Source organism: Ranitomeya imitator, chromosome 1 (genome assembly GCF_032444005.1).
Source record: "Ranitomeya imitator isolate aRanImi1 chromosome 1, aRanImi1.pri, whole genome shotgun sequence".
Classification (NCBI taxonomy): Eukaryota; Metazoa; Chordata; class Amphibia; order Anura; family Dendrobatidae; genus Ranitomeya; species Ranitomeya imitator.
In genome coordinates this window covers 30,195,946-30,212,838 of record NC_091282.1, presented here as the reverse complement: position 1 = coordinate 30,212,838, position 16,893 = coordinate 30,195,946, and the positions used below count along the sequence as shown (strand labels likewise).

Here is a 16,893-nt window from a genome sequence, read left to right as displayed (position 1 = left end):
TGAATCCAGGTGCGGGAAGTGAGCTAAAGCATTTACTAGAGAGAGGCAGCATGGAGGACACTGTACAGCTCTATTGAGCAGGGTAAGTGTGAATCCAGTATTGAGTTGAAATAAAACACTGACCAATAAGAAAAAGATTTATGTGTATCTTTGCCTCTGTCTCACTCTAACTAACAACAGTCCAAAATTTGGGATTTTTGTAAGAAAGCAGACATGTTTTCCTATAGACGGACAACCCTTTTAAGTCAGGGTCAAATGCATGCAACGGCTTTAAATTGGAGATAACACAAAAGACACAACACCGCCGTAATTCCACGACAAAAGGACGACAGCACGATACATTAATTTCTGTACAGAGAGCAGAAGACATTTTTCCCCATTTATAAATACAGTAAGATCCGGGCGGGTTTCACACAACAGATGCAGAGCTGATAATGTATCCTGCGTCACAATGTGTCACCTCCGCTGTGCCGTAGGACTGCGGGTCACACTGCAGCCAGCGCATTTCGCACACTTTTTTCCGGGATGCGATCAGAATGCGTTTTCAGCCACGGAATGTAAAAAAACGAACATTCCAAGTCGGTGACAGCGAGATAAGAGGCCAAAACCCGGACCCCTGGTGGATCTTCAGAACCTTGTGGGTCACGGTTCCGTCAGCAGTGGCTATAATGTGAAGTCTAAGGCCGAGCCATGGCAGTGTAATCACATTTCACCCCCATCATTTTTAAATCTCAGTAAAATATCTCATTTCAGTCTTTTTTTTTTTTGTCCTTCTGATCGATCAGCTGCGATCTCTGTTAGAACCTTGCAACAAGTGTTCCATTTTCCTGCACTGCCCCCGCAGGGAAAATGGAGTATTACGCAGTTCTTATTACACTCAATAGTCCGGCCAAGAAATGCAGGACGGGAACATGAGCTTTATAAACCAGAAAATCCCTTTAAGGACATTTTTTTACATTATGTTATATGCAATTGGGAAAAATAGGACGAATGGAACGTGGCGACCAATCAGATTCCAGCTGCTCTATTTCCGGGAGGAATCGTCATAATATTGGATACATGAGAATCTGTACAAGGTTTGTCACCCGCAGGATACGTGGGTGCGGATGATGGCGGTGGATTCAGTCGTTGTCGTAGATGCAATCTGCGGAAACAGAGACCAAAATGACCAAGAGGAAGAGCAGACGGGAAGTATCTCAGGAAAACCTGCAAGAAATGGCTGCCGGAGGGTCACATGGATGAGGGATGTGTCATCAATAGAAATATATGGGCCATACTGCGCCCAGCGATGTCCTCCAGGGAGTGTGACCTGCGCGGTGCGCTAGGACCCATCATGCACGTTTCTAAAAGTGTCTGGCACCTGAGATTTGTGACCACTATAGATTGTAATAATAATTGTATGGCGGCATTAATAGTAATTGTATGGCGGCATTAATAGTAATTGTATGGCGGTATTATAGTAATTGTATGGCGGCATTAATAGTAATTGTATGGCGGCATTAATAGTAATTGTATGGTGGTATTAATAGTAATTGTATGGCGGTATTAATAGTAATTGTATGGCGGCATTAATAGTAATTGTATGGTGGTATTAATAGTAATTGTATGGCGGTATTAATAGTAATTGTATGGCGATATTAATAGTAATTGTATGGCGCATTAATAGTAATTGTATGGGGTATTATTCGTAATTGTATGGTGACATTAATAATAATTGTATGGCAGCATTAATAGTAATTGTATGGCGACATTAATAATAATTATATGGCGGTATTATTCGTAATTGTATGGAGGTATTAATAGTAATTGTATGGCAGCATTAATAGTAATTGTATGGCAGCATTAATAGTAATTGTATGGCAGCATTAATAGTAATTGTTTGGCGGCATCAATAGTAATTGTATAGCGGCATTAATAGTAATTGTATAGCGGCATTAATAGTAATTGTATGGCGGCATTAATAGTAATTGTATAGCAGCATTAATAGTAATTGTATGGCGGCATTAATAGTAATTGTATAGCTGTATTAATAGTAATTTTATGGCAGTATTAATGGTAATTGGACAATGGCATTAATAGTCATTGTATAGCAGTATTAATAGTAACTGTATGCAACATTAATGGCAATTGTATGGTGACATTGATAGTAATTGTACTGCAGTATTAATAGTAATTGTAGGGCGGCATTAATAGTAATTGTATGGCAGTATTATTAGTTATTGTATGAGGTATTATTAGTAATTGTACAGCGGTATTATTAGTAATTGTATAGCAGTATTATTAGTAATTGTATGGCAGTATTATCAGTAATTGTAGGAGGTATTATTAGTACTTGTACGGCGGTATTATTAGTAATTGTATGGCGGTATTATTAGTAATTGTATGGCGGTATTAATAGTAATTGTATGGCAGTATTATTAGTAATCGTATGGCGGTATTAATAGTAATTATATAGCAGTATTAATAGTAACTGTAATTGTATGGCGGCATTAATAGCTTTATAGTTTTTATATGACTGTCATAATAACCCTTGTAATTGTATGGTGGTATTAATAGCCATTGTATAGCAATATTAATAGTACATGTATGGTGGTATTATTGGTAATTGTATGGGGTATTATTAGTAATTGTATGGTGGCATTAATTGTTGTTATATGAGTGTAATAATAACACTTAAAATTGTATGATGGTATTAATAGCCATTGTATAGTAATATTAATAGTATTTGTATGGCAGTGTTTACATTAATTGTATGGCGGTATGAATAGTCATTGCAATTGTCTGCGGCCATATTAATAGTACTTTTATGACGATATTAATAGTAATTGTGTACTATTATTAATATTAATTGTGATTGTATGTAAGTATTGATAGCAATTATATGTCGGTATTCATAGAAATGTTATGATAATATTAATAGTAGTTGTATAGCGGTAGAGGACAGAAATGTCTAGCAGCAGATTTGGGGTCACAGCTTGTGGCCATACAAGAAATGGGCACCTCCATATTACCTGGAGGCACGCACAGCTTTCTTTTAACAGATTATTTGTGAACATTCCATGGGAATAAAAGCCTTCATGCGGTATGACAAAGCATACTATCTAGGTAGCACTAGGGGAGAATATAAAAGTACCATCTGGCGGCACTTTACACATTCTGGAGCCATAGTCACGCCGTGGGCTGCAGGCGCCGTGCGATAGATGACATCCACTCTGCACTGTCATGCGTCTGCCGCGCTATGCCCCTCCTGACAATATGGGAATCGCCTTTTCCTAAAATGACAGCCCATAGGCAGCTGCCTGCTGTGCCTGCTGGTGATGTCACGACTATGGCGACCAATCAGCTCGGAGCGATACCGCTATGGCTGAAACCTTCCGAGGAGTCTAGAACATTGTACGCACCCTCTCCAATGTCATCGTAGATGTCCCCGTCACTGCAGAAAAAGGGATATTATTATTTATAGAAATGTCAGATAGGAAGAAAGTCCGACCTCTGCGTTCCCCCCCCCCCGCGTTTGATTTTTAGTGCCAAAATATGCATCGTTCACCACATGGCATGAGAAACCTTTATTCTGTGGGTTGATTCGATACATAGAGATCCGTAAAAAAAAAGTTGTGTTTTTTAGAAAATAATAGCACATCTCATTGAAAAAAAAAAAAAGTCGCCATTTTTATGTTGAATTTCCCATTTTTGGGTAGATATAAATCATAGTTGGGGGGGGATTCAACATCAAAATAGAAACATATATTTTTGTAATTATTATTTTTTTAAATATTGATTAATTTTTTTTATTATTATTATTAGAGAGAGAATAGCGAAAAAAAATGCAATTTTATTTTTGTCTTTCGCCAACTTTTTTTTATAATGTTCCTTGTGGTCTTCATACAGTATAATGGGGCAGGTTTCCTATATTTAGACACTTTTATCCCAGTTTTCAGTTTGCTGTGCCAAATTCCTTAACCCATTACTTGCCAAATTAGCAATTTCCATTTTTTTTTTTTTTAATGACAGATTTTTAATGATTTGGGGTCCTAATGAATGAGAAACATAATTTGCAAAAAAAATTTTCAAGACCGGATTTTTTCAGAAAAGGGCGTCCCGATATTCAATTAAAAATGACAATGACCGTGATTTCCTATTTTGAAAAACATTCATTTTACAAACACGACACAAAAAAAATTGGACCTAATGATAAAAAATGATAAAATCTTAGTTGCTAGAAGCTTAAAGATTAGGCGTCCCGAAAAAAGGGACATTGGTAGATAAGGGGTTAAACTCCACTAACTTTTTTAAAAAAAGTAATCAACACTGGCCAGGACTAAAAATGCCAAAAGTTGTTAAAGTTTTGCACAACTACAATTAGTGCAAAAAAAAATAAAATTTTTTTTTACAGTTTTATGCCAGAATTGTGTGTGATGAATCGAGGACCTTAGTGTTAAAATTTGCCCAATTTATCACAATTTGATCTTTTATTTTGGGAATGTTAACACTTACTTATCCATTATGTTGCTTCCGGAGACGTAACCATCTGGGACACACAAAAAAAACAAAAACAAAAAAAAAAACATATTTAACAACTTAATCATTGCGATGATCGGAACAACGTGTGCAATCCTTAAGAATTTTTTTTTTGGAGCTTTTTTGAGTGCGGATTCCACGTGAGCTTTCTCTACAGCGCAGGCTTAGGATTTACCACAAATGCTTCGGAGGCACTGACTGGCATTTTTTGCAGGTTTTTTTTTTTCTTTTTTTTTTTTTACTTTCTCAATTGTTTTTATGGGTGAAAAAAAAACCCGCAAAAATGCCGAAAAAATTGATGCAAATTCAGTCAGGAAATAATACTAAGCCTGTGGAAATCTCTAAGGTTTTGCTGGGACTGTAAAAAGCAGATTTTAGTTTTGCAGGGAAAAATAATGCAGCAAAAATGTGAACATAGTGTAAAGGGCCACTAGTCTGTATTCAGTATTTATAGTGTTGTCTTTCAGATTCCCATTTTCTAGTCTGTATTCAGCCCCCGGCTCGTTGTTATTAGCTGCATTGTGGATTACTGTACCGCAGAAACAGCACGGATTATAAACAATCACTTCTTCGCTTTTACTCTTAAATCTTATCAGAGGCGTCCGCTTCTTCCTCCTCCTGCACTGATCTCATTTCATTCTCAAAATTCTCTATTTCACTGTAAAATGTATCTTCATTGAATACAACCTTTCCTATTACTGAGATCGGAGATGACAGTTGGTGCTCATAAGGTTCTATGTAGAGTAATTGTTTCAGGAGGGCTTGAAGAGGATTGTCCGTATCACCTCTGGCTCCTCCCCTCTATGGCTGTGTCACCTCTAGCTCCTCCTCTCTATGTCTGTGTCCCCTCTAGCTCCTCCCCTCTATGGCTGTGTCACCTCTAGCTCCTCCCCTCTATGTCTGTATCGCCTCTGGCTCTTCCCCTCTATGTCTGTGTCGCCTCTGGCTCCTCCCTTCTATGTCTGTGTTGCCTCTGGCCTCTCCCCTCTATGTCTGTGTCGCCTCTGGCTCCTCCCCTCTATGTCCGTGTCACCTTTAGCTCCTCCCCTTTATGGCTGTATCACCTCTGGCTCCTCCCCTCTATGTCTGTCACCTCTAGCTCCTCCCCTCTATGTCCGTGTCACCTTTAGCTCCTCCCCTTTATGGCTGTATCACCTCTGGCTCCTCCCCTCTATGTCTGTCACCTCTAGCTCCTCCCCTCTATGTCTGTGTTGCCTCTGGCTCCTCCCCTCTATATCTGTGTCACCTTTTGCTCCTCCCCTCTATGTCTGTGTTGCCTCTGGCTCCTCCCCTCTATGTATGTGTCACCTCTAGCTCCTCCCCTCTATGTCTGTGTCACCTTTAGCTCCTCCCCTCTATGTCTGTATCGCCTCTGGCTCCTCCCCTCTATGTCCGTATTGCCTCTGGCTCCTCCCATATATATGTACTAGATGGTGGCCCGATTCTAACGCATCGGGTATTCTAGAATATGTTTGTATGTATGTATGTATGTATGTACGTTGTGCTGTGAGTGGAGGTTAAATTTCATGCCAATATCACTGATTGGTCACGCCCGGCTTGCCGATTAGCGAAGCGTGGTTCAAATCTGGCGCCAATTCGCGTCCGGATTGTGCCTGTCGCTGATTGGTCAAGGCTCCTCCCCTCTGCCTGTATTAGCTCTAGCTCCTCCCCTCTATGTCTTTGACGCCTCTAGCTCCTACCTTACCTCTAGCTCCTCCCCTTTATGTATATGTTGCTTTTAGCTCCTCCTCTATGTCTGAGTCACCTCCAGCTCCTTCCCTCTATCTGTGTCGCCTCTACCTCCTCCCGTATATGTCTGTGTTACCTCTAAATCCTCCCCTATATGTATGTGTCGCCTCTAACTCCTCCCCTCAATGTGTCACTTCTAGCTCCTTCCGTGTGTTGCCTCTAGCTCCTCCCCTCTGTCTGTGTCACTTCTATCTGCTCACCTCTATGTCTGTGTCACCTATAGCTTCTCCCCTCTATGTCTGTATCATCTTTAGCTCCTCCCCTCTATGTCTGTATAATCTTTAGCTCCTCCCCTATATGTTTGTGTCATCTCTAGCTCCTCCCTATATGTTGATATTGCCTCTGGCGCCTCCACTATATGTATGTGTCACCTCTAGCTTCTCCCCTGTTTTGCCTCTAGCTCCTCCCCTCTATGTCTGTGTCACCTCTAGCTCCTCCTATAGATCCCTGTTTTACCTCTAGCTCCTCCCCTCTATGCCTGTGTCAATTCTAGCTCCTCCCCTATATGTCTGTGTCACCTCTAGCTCCTTCCCTCTATCGCTATGTTGCCTCTAGCTCCTCCCCTCTACCGCTATGTTGCCTCTAGCTCCTCGCCTTTATGTCTGTGTCAATTCTAGCTCCTCCCCTATATACCTGTGCAATCTCTAGCTCCTCCCCTATATGTCCGTGTCACTTCTGGCTCCTCCCCCTCCATAGAATTTTAGAAGCACCAACTGTCATCTCTTTTCCCAGTAAAGTGAAAATCTGGCTTCACTGAATACAGATTTTTACCTATTAAATTAAAGTGAAAAATCAATCCAGAAAGTGCAAGAAGTAGATTTCCTTGATAAGACATACAGTGCTCATCATAAATGAGTACACCCCCTAAGATTTTAATCAATATCTCACTGAGCACAAGAAGAATTGCTAAAAAAATATTACAAGATTGAGTTTCAAAGAAAACATTTTCCCCCATAACAAGCCACCAAGGTGAATAATAGAACCCTCATTACAATACCTTCATTTTTACTCAAGTTAGTGGATGCAAAAATGAGTACACCCCACATCCAAAATTACTACATCTAATATTTTGCATGACCGCCATGATTTGTAAGGACGGCATCGAGTCTTCTAGGCCTGGAAGGGACACGTTGGTGACATATTACATCGTTCTTTATAATGAGCTCTTCTACAGCCTGGATTCCGGATGGAGAGTGATGACAACCTGTCTCCGGACTTCCCCATAGGTGTCCGGTTGTCAGAGCAGAAGACACTTGGCCACTGAGCCACTGTCACCCTGCTCTTCAGAAATGCAACAGATGTGTGTTCTGTATCCTTATCATGTTGGAAAAGTGCCGTCTACCAAAGGTTTCATTGGACAGCCTTACATCTGGATGTTCTTTCCTTCTCATAGGAAGACGCTCCTATTTAGGTGGTGACTTCCGAGGTCGCTGGACGTCCCTGTGAGGCGCGGCAGTTCCATCTTTGCTCCATTTTTGCATCACTTTTAGCACCAGTATTCTTTACTGATAAGTAAAACTTTACTGACCTTACTGTAGCCTTCACCTTTCTTGTGTAATGAAATTATTTCCTTTCTCAGCTCTTGCGGCATTTCTCTTCCATGTGGTGCCATTTCTCTTCCATGTGGTGACATTTCTCTTCCATGTGGTGCCATTGCTGACAGCATGAAATGGGAAGGGGTTTTCTTTCTTACGTATCCCCCTTTTATAGTCGCCCGTCACGCCTGTTTGATGAAGAATTAGACTGATCCGGGGGTGAATTCTTGTTAACTAGAATCTTGTACTCTAAACTTTAGCTTTCATTGGGGTGTACTCATTTTTGCAACATGATCTTGAATTAATCTGTTAAGAAAATTACTTTTTTTGGGTGCAAAATAACAAATCTTGCTCGCAATCAATGGCCGAGATTTGTGGGAGTATTTTGTAGTATGGTACCCCATAGAAAATACTACTCATTTATGCAGAGCTATTTATTACAAAATTGCTTATTTTCTTGTGCGCTAATGATTTATTACATAAAAATTATACTGACTTTGAATTGGGGGTGTACTTACATTTTCCCTCATTATTTTTACATAGAAACGTATTGTCATTTCCATGTTGTATCACGCTCAGCGTTTCTCCGGGCTTCAGGGAAAGATCCTTGGATCCCCACTTCTTCGTTGCCAGATTCGTTACAACCTGGACTGTTGACAACACTCGAATTTCACCTGTGAACTGCAGAACAGAAGCTTTATATTACACGGGTGTACCCAGGATCAAGGATGTGGCTCACAGGATCAACATGATTATAATCCTGCCAAACTGTGCACACATATAATGCCACAATATGCACATAAATAACACCTCCATACTGTACAAGTATGGACATCCCCGCATAGGCATTGGCGGCATCTGTCAACTTGTCCATGAGCCAGAATAGTCTTTAATGTGTACCTGTTGTGTCATGTCACTTCTCTGGGTAAGCTGGTGTGTGTATATAAGGAATAACACTATTTCTGGGCATTTTATGATTTTCATTCTGCTTTTTTCACCAGTTTTCTCTCTGCAGACTCAATAGTTGTCTCTGAGCTAGTGGGTAGAGATCAGCTGCTATTATGCCTCCCGTACAAAGCACACACGGAGATGAGGGATTCTCGCTCTTCCATACCCATGGAGCCACATGTACAGAAGCAGCAGCAGCATAGACTGCACTATACAGCAATTCCAAGAAGAGTAGCTGTGAATCCAGCTCAAATGTGTAGTAAAGAAATTGTTTCTAGAAAGCAGCATGCAGGATATCATGTATCAGTTCTGAACAGTTTAGCTTTGAATTTAGTACAGGGGTTCACTAAATACTAGAAAGCAGTAGCAATGAGTATTTTATACGGTCATACTGAGCAGTATAGCTATGAGGTCAGCACTGGGATGAGCTAAAAACTAAAAGCAGCAGTATGGAAAACACTATACAACAATAAAGAGCAGTGTTGCTGTGAATTCAGCTCTGGGGTGAAATCAAAGACATGTAGGATATTATACAGCAGTATTGAACAGTGTAGCTGTGAATTCAGCACTGGTGTGAGCAAAATACAAGAAAGCAGCAACATGGATTACATTATACATCAATAAAGAGCAGGGTAACTGTGAATTCAGCTCTGCTGCTGTATCAAACACTTATGAAAAATCAGCAAGTAGGATACCATATAGCAGTTATGAACAGTGTAGCTGTGAATTCAGCACTGGTATGAGCAAAATACTAGAAAACAGCAACATGGATTACATTATACAACAATAAAGAGCAGTATAACTGTGAATTCAGCTCTGTGGCTGCATCAAACACTTACAAAAAAGCAACAAGTAGGATACTATATAGCAGTAATGAACAGTGTAGCTGTGAATTCAGCACTGGGTTCAGCTAAATACTTACTAGCAAACAGCAGCATGGAGGAAACTATACAATAGTACTGGTCAGAGTGGTTGACAGCTTTGAGGTGCGATAATGCACTTACTGAGCTGCAGCTCAGAAAACATAACACAGCAGTACTGAGCAAAGTAGTTGTGAAGTTAGCTCTGGGGTGTGATAAAACATTAGAAAAAAAGCAGCAGCAAAAAGCAGCAGCATGGAGGAAATTGTACAGCAATACTGTAATACTACTTCAAAGACATTGAGATAGCGAATTTAGATTGTGAGTCATAACGGGGACAGTGATGATAATGTCTGTAAAGCGCTATGGAATTAATGTTGCTATATAACTGAGATAAATAAAATACTGAACAGTGTAGCTGGGAATCCAGCTATGGGTCCAGATAAAACACTTACTGGAAAGAAGCATCATGGAAGAAATTATAAATTAGTACTGATCATTGTAGCTGTGGATATAGCACTGGGATGAGCTAAACACTTACTAGAAAACAGCAGCTCAATCTGTCTCTCTACCTTACTATTTATTTAAGCAGTGTTTAACCCTGTAGCTCCTCTACCTCAGCTCCACAAACTCACTCTCCTTGGCAAAAATAGTGGAGTGAGACAAATTCAGACTTTTCTATGTGGCCCAATGAAATTCTCGAAGATAGACTGGTTGTTGTCATGTCGATGATTCACACACTACTCATGGCGTGCACTGCTCTGCTCCTCCCAGGGTCTGACCTTCTCTCTGGGCTGCCTCTTGTAGACACTTACAGCACTACTACTTCGTCCTATTGTTGAGTCTCCACACAGCTCTAGGGAGGCTCAGCCAGACTCTGCAGGAATTTATCATCGCGGCTTCCCTGGCCTATTCTCTGCCAGCAGGTGGTATATGAGGTAGCTCCTCTATCCACTCCTTGCCTGAGCTTAGCTCCTAGATGCCATTTTCTCTAGTGCTATGTCAAGGTGTTGTATTGTTCTGACCTTCCTGCTACTGACCCGGCTTGTTTTCTCGTTTAATCTTGACTTATGACTCTGGCTACATCTTCTGAACTTGTACAGCCTGCTCCGAACACGGACATCCTGATCATGTCTTTGCGTATTCCCTCTGTGCTTTGCGTTTGTGTCTCTGACCCTTCGGTCAGCAGCTGCGGGTCCGCTCACTGACCTGGAGTGGCGCCTGATGGCTACAGCAGTAACTATACATCATTACCTTGAATTTTTTCCTGAATTCTTTTTCCTCTTTTTTCATCCTTTTCAGGGTCTGTAGGTCGGGGGACTTCCTGACTATGGAGTCTCGTGAGGCCACTGATAAACTGAAAGGAATACAAAATATATTGATGGCCAGAGTCACCGTTACTTTTCATAAATTCCAACTGAGATTGGACAATGTCCTTAGACATCTGACCTTTCATCTCTGGGACTGACGCGGCTCTCACACATTCTCCTTACCTGCTCTCTGTTGGAGGCGGTGGGAAATCACTGGACTCCACATCATCGTAAACGTCACTTTCTGCTCAAAGACAGGACCAACATGTTATCTCTGCGCACAACAATCATTGTAACGTCAGCTCTGCCACATCTGTGCACAAAACGGCAGGTTGTATTGTAGAGGATTGGATTAACGTTTGAAAAGGGGGGAAAATATTTAAAGAGGACCTGTCCTGATCAACTGTGGCTAGCCTTTGCTCTTATTGTATCCTCAATTTTCCTCTGAGTTTTCTGTTTTTTTTTTATTTTGTTAAAATCCGCCATATGGATTCAGAGATATGAACCTTTGAACTTAATGCTCTTTTTATGGTCTTTTTCAAGGAGGCGTGGCTCACAGGATAATTCTACAAGACACGCCCCTGAGGAGCCTGCGAGAAATTAGCACTAATTTAAAAAGGACATATCTCCGGAACTGTAGTGCCGATTTAAAAATTACAAAAAGCGGAGTACTCAGTGGAGTAGCGGGAATAAAATAAGAGTGGTGACTGGGGGCAGGTCCTGTCTGAAACAGTATCTATCTATTTATTTATCATCTTTCTCAGTGCCAGGACGAGGGGTGGCAGAGTATCTTCCACCTAGGGCACTGCCTCCTGCCTCCCCGAGTGGGCACACTTTGGGGAGAAAAAAGTGACATGACACCGCTCACCCCTCTCCGATCTGCGCACCAGCCACCTGTCAGATGCGAATGATGCAAATGATGCGAGCGCAGTGTTGACCGGGACAGAAGCAGAGTAGCTGTAACCAGCTCCCTGCCCGGTGGGGATCTCCAGCATAATGCATTATGGGATGGGGATCCCTAGGACCAGTAGAAACTGTTGAGGTAGGAACAGTCCAGGCGGAAAAGAGACCGTGTCTCATGAGGTACTGTGTGAATGTAAGCACTATTGGAGGATGGATCAAAAAATGAACATAGCCTTACAGGGTTATTTCCATCTTCAAAGATGGGTATAATTGGAAAATGCTTGTAAGAACAAGCAACTTTCCCATTTGTCGTTTAATAATATTTACCAAACCTGATACTTAAAATTGTATTTTTTTTTGTGGTTTACTGTAATGGCAGATCATGCGCAGTGTTGACTAACTATTTCCAGCTGAACCTGTAAACACTGCTCTGAAGCCGGCCAGGATCACCGAGTTGTGTTCATGGCTCGCGATTTTGCTCAGATTCAGTGTCCCTGTGCTCTTCTGATGCTGCAGAGGCATCAAAGGTGACTCCTGCTTGCAGTATGGTCGATCGCACTGCTTGGTTAGGCCGCGCCACAATACTGCAGATCAGAGCTGTCAAACAAGCAGGAGCACACTATCTCACAGGAGCACACTATCTCAAGCAGGAGGCAGGGGAGTTATATGCTCCAGAACAGCAATCATGAGACAACTGATAAAATTGCAACATTCCCGTACAGTAAAGTAAGCAGAAAGTTACTTACCAAAAGTCGAGTTTCCCCTGTGAACATATAGAGAATTTTATATGAATGTAATGATAGAGATTGTGCTAATATAATAAATATTTTCTGACATTCTAAAATACCCGATTAACCCCCTGCACACATTAGCGGGAAAAAGGATCCTGTCTCACACCTCACTATCTATAGGACACATGACCTGTAAAGTGACCAGACGTCTTTGGCTCCATTCACACATCACACAAAATGTTGTTTCTGCCCCAAGATGGTGCAAATAAAACTTCTGCTTAACACATGCAAAAAAAATGAAATAAACAGAAAATATCATACGAATCCATCAATGGTCAAATGGAGATGTATTAGGTCTATGAAAATGGGGACACAAAACAAATTTTTTATTTTTTTTTACAAATTTTTGAATTTTTGAAGCTACTAAAACAATTAAAAACTATAAAAGTTTGTTGTCGGCATAATCGCGCCGACCCGGAGAATCATTTTTACTGCACAATGAACGCCGTAAGAAGAAAACCCGAAAAACATTGTTTTTCTTTAAATCATTTCATCCCACTTGGATTTTTTTTTTCCCTATTTTCAGGATCTTACATGGGAAAATGACTGGTGTCATTCAAAACTACAGCAGATCCCAAAAAAACAACAACAAAACAACAACAAAAGAAAACAAGACCTCATTAGGCTCTCTGGATGGAAAAAAATTATTATTATTTTTTTAAAGGATGGGAATATAGAAGGAAAGAGCAAAAAAACTAAAAAGAGGTAAAATTAACTTTTTAATTGTCACTTAGCCATGATTCAGTGAAAAATAGATGTGTGAATGGTTCCACCAAACTTTATAGGTCTGTGTGCTAGAAATGGATGGCACATTGAATGACTGATATATGAATAAGCCCTTAAAGGGTTATACTCCAATTTTCATGAAAGAGTATGGGCGGAATCAGCTTGTAAAAACAAGCACTTTTGTAATTTACTGTTTATTAAAATGTTTCACCGTTCTTGAGATATCAACTGTTTTATTGTCAGTTTGTTGCCTTGGAGACCGACCACTGCTGCTAGTCAGCGGAACACGCACAATACTTACAAGCTCTTTTCTATTGAACTTGTAAGCCTTGTTTTGTTTGGAAGCTGGCCAGGATCACCGCAGTAAGCTGCTAGCTCTTAATCCCAGCCAGATTTAGCACAGTGATTACAAATAAGACAGCAGCGGTGGTCGGTGTCCTAGGCAACGAGTTGAAAAGAAAAGTGTTGATATCTCAAGAACGGATGAAAATTTTGATAAGCAGTAAATTGCAAAAGTGTTTGTTTTAGCAAGCTCTATCTAAATAGGTTAATTTGTAAAATCTTTGAAACTGAGATATTCATATTAATTACGGCGGCATGAACGTAAGAACGAGAACATAGAAGTAAGCAGAATCATAAAAGGAATATGGAAATGGTGTCACAGCCAAGGCGAAGATCACAGGAGGGGAACAAGGTCTTTATAGCAGTTAGTAGAATCACAGACGTCAAAGGAAGGACGGTTCTGATTTTGGAAGATTGGAAAATTCTAAATTCCACCTTCAGAACCAATTGTTACGGCATCTTAAAGGGGTATTCTGGCCCCGCTCACGTCCAGATCAGGAGGTGAGAAGGGCCGTTGTCTTCATATCGAAGTCTAGATGCTCCTTTGAATTTTAAAAGAATCAACATTTCACGTAATTTTATAAATTTACTTAGGTGTCTCCATGGTAACAGACTACAAACGAGCCCGGCGTAGTCAGATCTTGCCATAATGCTCCATTTGTCCACTACTGTGTGCAAACATGTAATTGGTGGCAGCGACAGATGAAAGAAGAGAGCGCGCCTGCCGAGTCAGACTACAAAGAGTCGGTAGTCCGTAACCATGGAGACGCGTAGATCTGCATAGGAGCTGTAGTTACAAAACCATAGGAAATTTGTAAAAATGATTGATTCATTTTAGATGCATTGGGGGAAAGTGACTCAAGAAATTATTTGGTTTCTCAATTAATTGCAAAAGTTAAAAAAAAATAAAGGGGGTTTCTGTAAATTGTTAATTTATACCAAAATGGCGTAAACCTTAAAAAATGGCAGAAAAAAATTGTTTTCAATATTTGCACCCCTCCCCCTCTTAACTAATCAGTGTCCTGGGATGTAGCCCTGCTATGAGTGGAGGAAATGGCTGATGGAGGATGTGATCCCCGGTAACTATGGCGACTAAATTCACACAAGCCCCACAGAGAACGCGGGAGACGCCACCCAGAGCGTCCACCACCGGGGCAGATCTACCCGTACTTTACCCCCACAGGAGCCCCTATATGTACCCCCCAAATGCTTCATGTGACTCCAACCACAAATGTCCCCAAAAGTGTCTGCTGCAAATAACTCCTGTGCCTCAATGCAAAATCTCTAACTGACCCCATGTGCCATCTGTAATACTGGGGTCTTACCATTAGGTGGTGAGGCCCCTGCACCCACTCAGGTGTGACTGCTGCCTCTGCTCCCCCTATACCAGCACCCCTGACTGTTACCTCTATATCCCCTATACCTGCACCCCTGACTGTTACCTCTATATCCCCTATACCAGCACCCCTGACTGTTACCTCTATATCCCCCTATAACTGCACCCGACTGTTACCTCTTCACCCCTATACCTGCACCCCTGACTGTTACCTCCTCACCCCTATACCTGCACCCCTGACTGTTACCTCTTCACCCCTATACCTGCACCCCTGACTGTTACCTCTTCACCCCTATACCTGCACCCCTGACTGTTACCTCTATAACCCCTATACCTGCACCCCTGACTGTTACCTCTTCACCCCTATACCTGCACTCCTGACTGTTACCTCTTCACCCCTATACCTGCACCCCTGACTGTTACCTCTTCACCCCTATACCTGCACCCCTGACTGTTACCTCTTCACCCCTATTCCTGCACCCCTGACTGTTACCTCTTCACCACTATACCTGCACCCCTGATCGTTACCTCTGCACCACCTATTCCTGCACCTCTGTTACCTCTTCACCCCTATACCTGCACCCCTGACTGTTACCTCTTCACCCCTATACCTGCACCCCTGACTGTTACCTCTTCACCCCTATACCTGCACCCCTGACTGTTACCTCTTCACCCCTATTCCTGCACCCCTGACTGTTACCTCTTCACCCCTATACCTGCACCCCTGACTGCTGCCTCTTCACCCCTATACCTGCACCCCTGATCGTTACCTCTGCACCACCTATTCCTGCACCTCTGTTACCTCTTCACCCCTATACCTGCACCCCTGACTGTTACCTCTTCACCACTATACCTGCACCCCTGATCGTTACCTCTGCACCCCTATACCTGCACCCCTGACTGTTACCTCTTCACCCCTATACCTGCACCCCTGACTGTTACCTCTATAACCCCTATACCTGCACCCCTGACTGTTACCTCTTCACCCCTATACCTGCACCCCTGACTGTTACCTCTTCACCCCTATTCCTGCACCCCTGACTGTTACCTCTTCACCACTATACCTGCACCCCTGATCGTTACCTCTGCACCACCTATTCCTGCACCTCTGTTACCTCTTCACCCCTATACCTGCACCCCTGACTGTTACCTCTTCACCCCTATACCTGCACCCCTGACTGTTACCTCTTCACCCCTATTCCTGCACCCCTGACTGCTGCCTCTTCACCCCTATACCTGCACCCCTGATCGTTACCTCTGCACCACCTATTCCTGCACCTCTGTTACCTCTTCACCCCTATACCTGCACCCCTGACTGTTACCTCTTCACCACTATACCTGCACCCCTGATCGTTACCTCTGCACCCCTATACCTGCACCCCTGACTGTTACCTCTTCACCCCTATACCTGCACCCCTGACTGTTACCTCTTCACCCCTATACCTGCACCCCTGACTGTTACCTCTTCACCCCTATACCTGCACCCCTGACTGTTACCTCTGCACCACCTATTCCTGCACCTCTGTTACCTCTGCACCCCTATACCTGCACCCCTGACTGCTTCCTCTATATCCCCTATAACTGCACCCCTGACTGTTACCTCTTCACCACTATACCTGCACCCCTGATCGTTACCTCTGCACCCCTATTCCTGCACCCCTGACTGTTACCTCTGCACCCCTATACCTGCACCCCTGACTGTTACCTCTTCACCCCTATACCTGCACCCCTGATCGTTACCTCTGCACCCCTATTCCTGCACCCCTGACTGTTACCTCTGCACCCCTATACCTGCACCCCTGACTGTTACCTCTTCACCCCTATACCTGCACCCCTGACTGTTACCTCTTCACCCCTATTCCTGCACCCCTGACT

The 16,893-nt window shown here is 42.4% G+C and overlaps 1 protein-coding gene across 4 annotated transcripts in view; it reads right to left on the bottom strand.

The window, feature by feature from the left end:
- Positions 1-310: 310 nt before the first annotated feature.
- FYB1 (FYN binding protein 1) overlaps positions 311-16,893 on the bottom strand; it is a 213,317-nt gene continuing 196,734 nt past the window's right edge. For 3 of the 4 annotated variants that reach the window (XM_069745921.1, XM_069745919.1, XM_069745922.1), the window contains 7 exons: positions 12,570-12,586; positions 11,104-11,164; positions 10,865-10,967; positions 8,321-8,483; positions 4,495-4,528; positions 3,402-3,433; positions 311-1,144 (listed from right to left, as the gene is read on the bottom strand). In XM_069745921.1, the coding sequence (XP_069602022.1) occupies positions 1,122-1,144; positions 3,402-3,433; positions 4,495-4,528; positions 8,321-8,483; positions 10,865-10,967; positions 11,104-11,164; positions 12,570-12,586 (433 nt within the window). In that variant the 3' untranslated portion in view covers positions 311-1,121. The remainder of the gene's footprint in view (positions 1,145-3,401; positions 3,434-4,494; positions 4,529-8,320; positions 8,484-10,864; positions 10,968-11,103; positions 11,165-12,569; positions 12,587-16,893) is intronic. The other variant, XM_069745923.1, reaches the window with a different exon arrangement.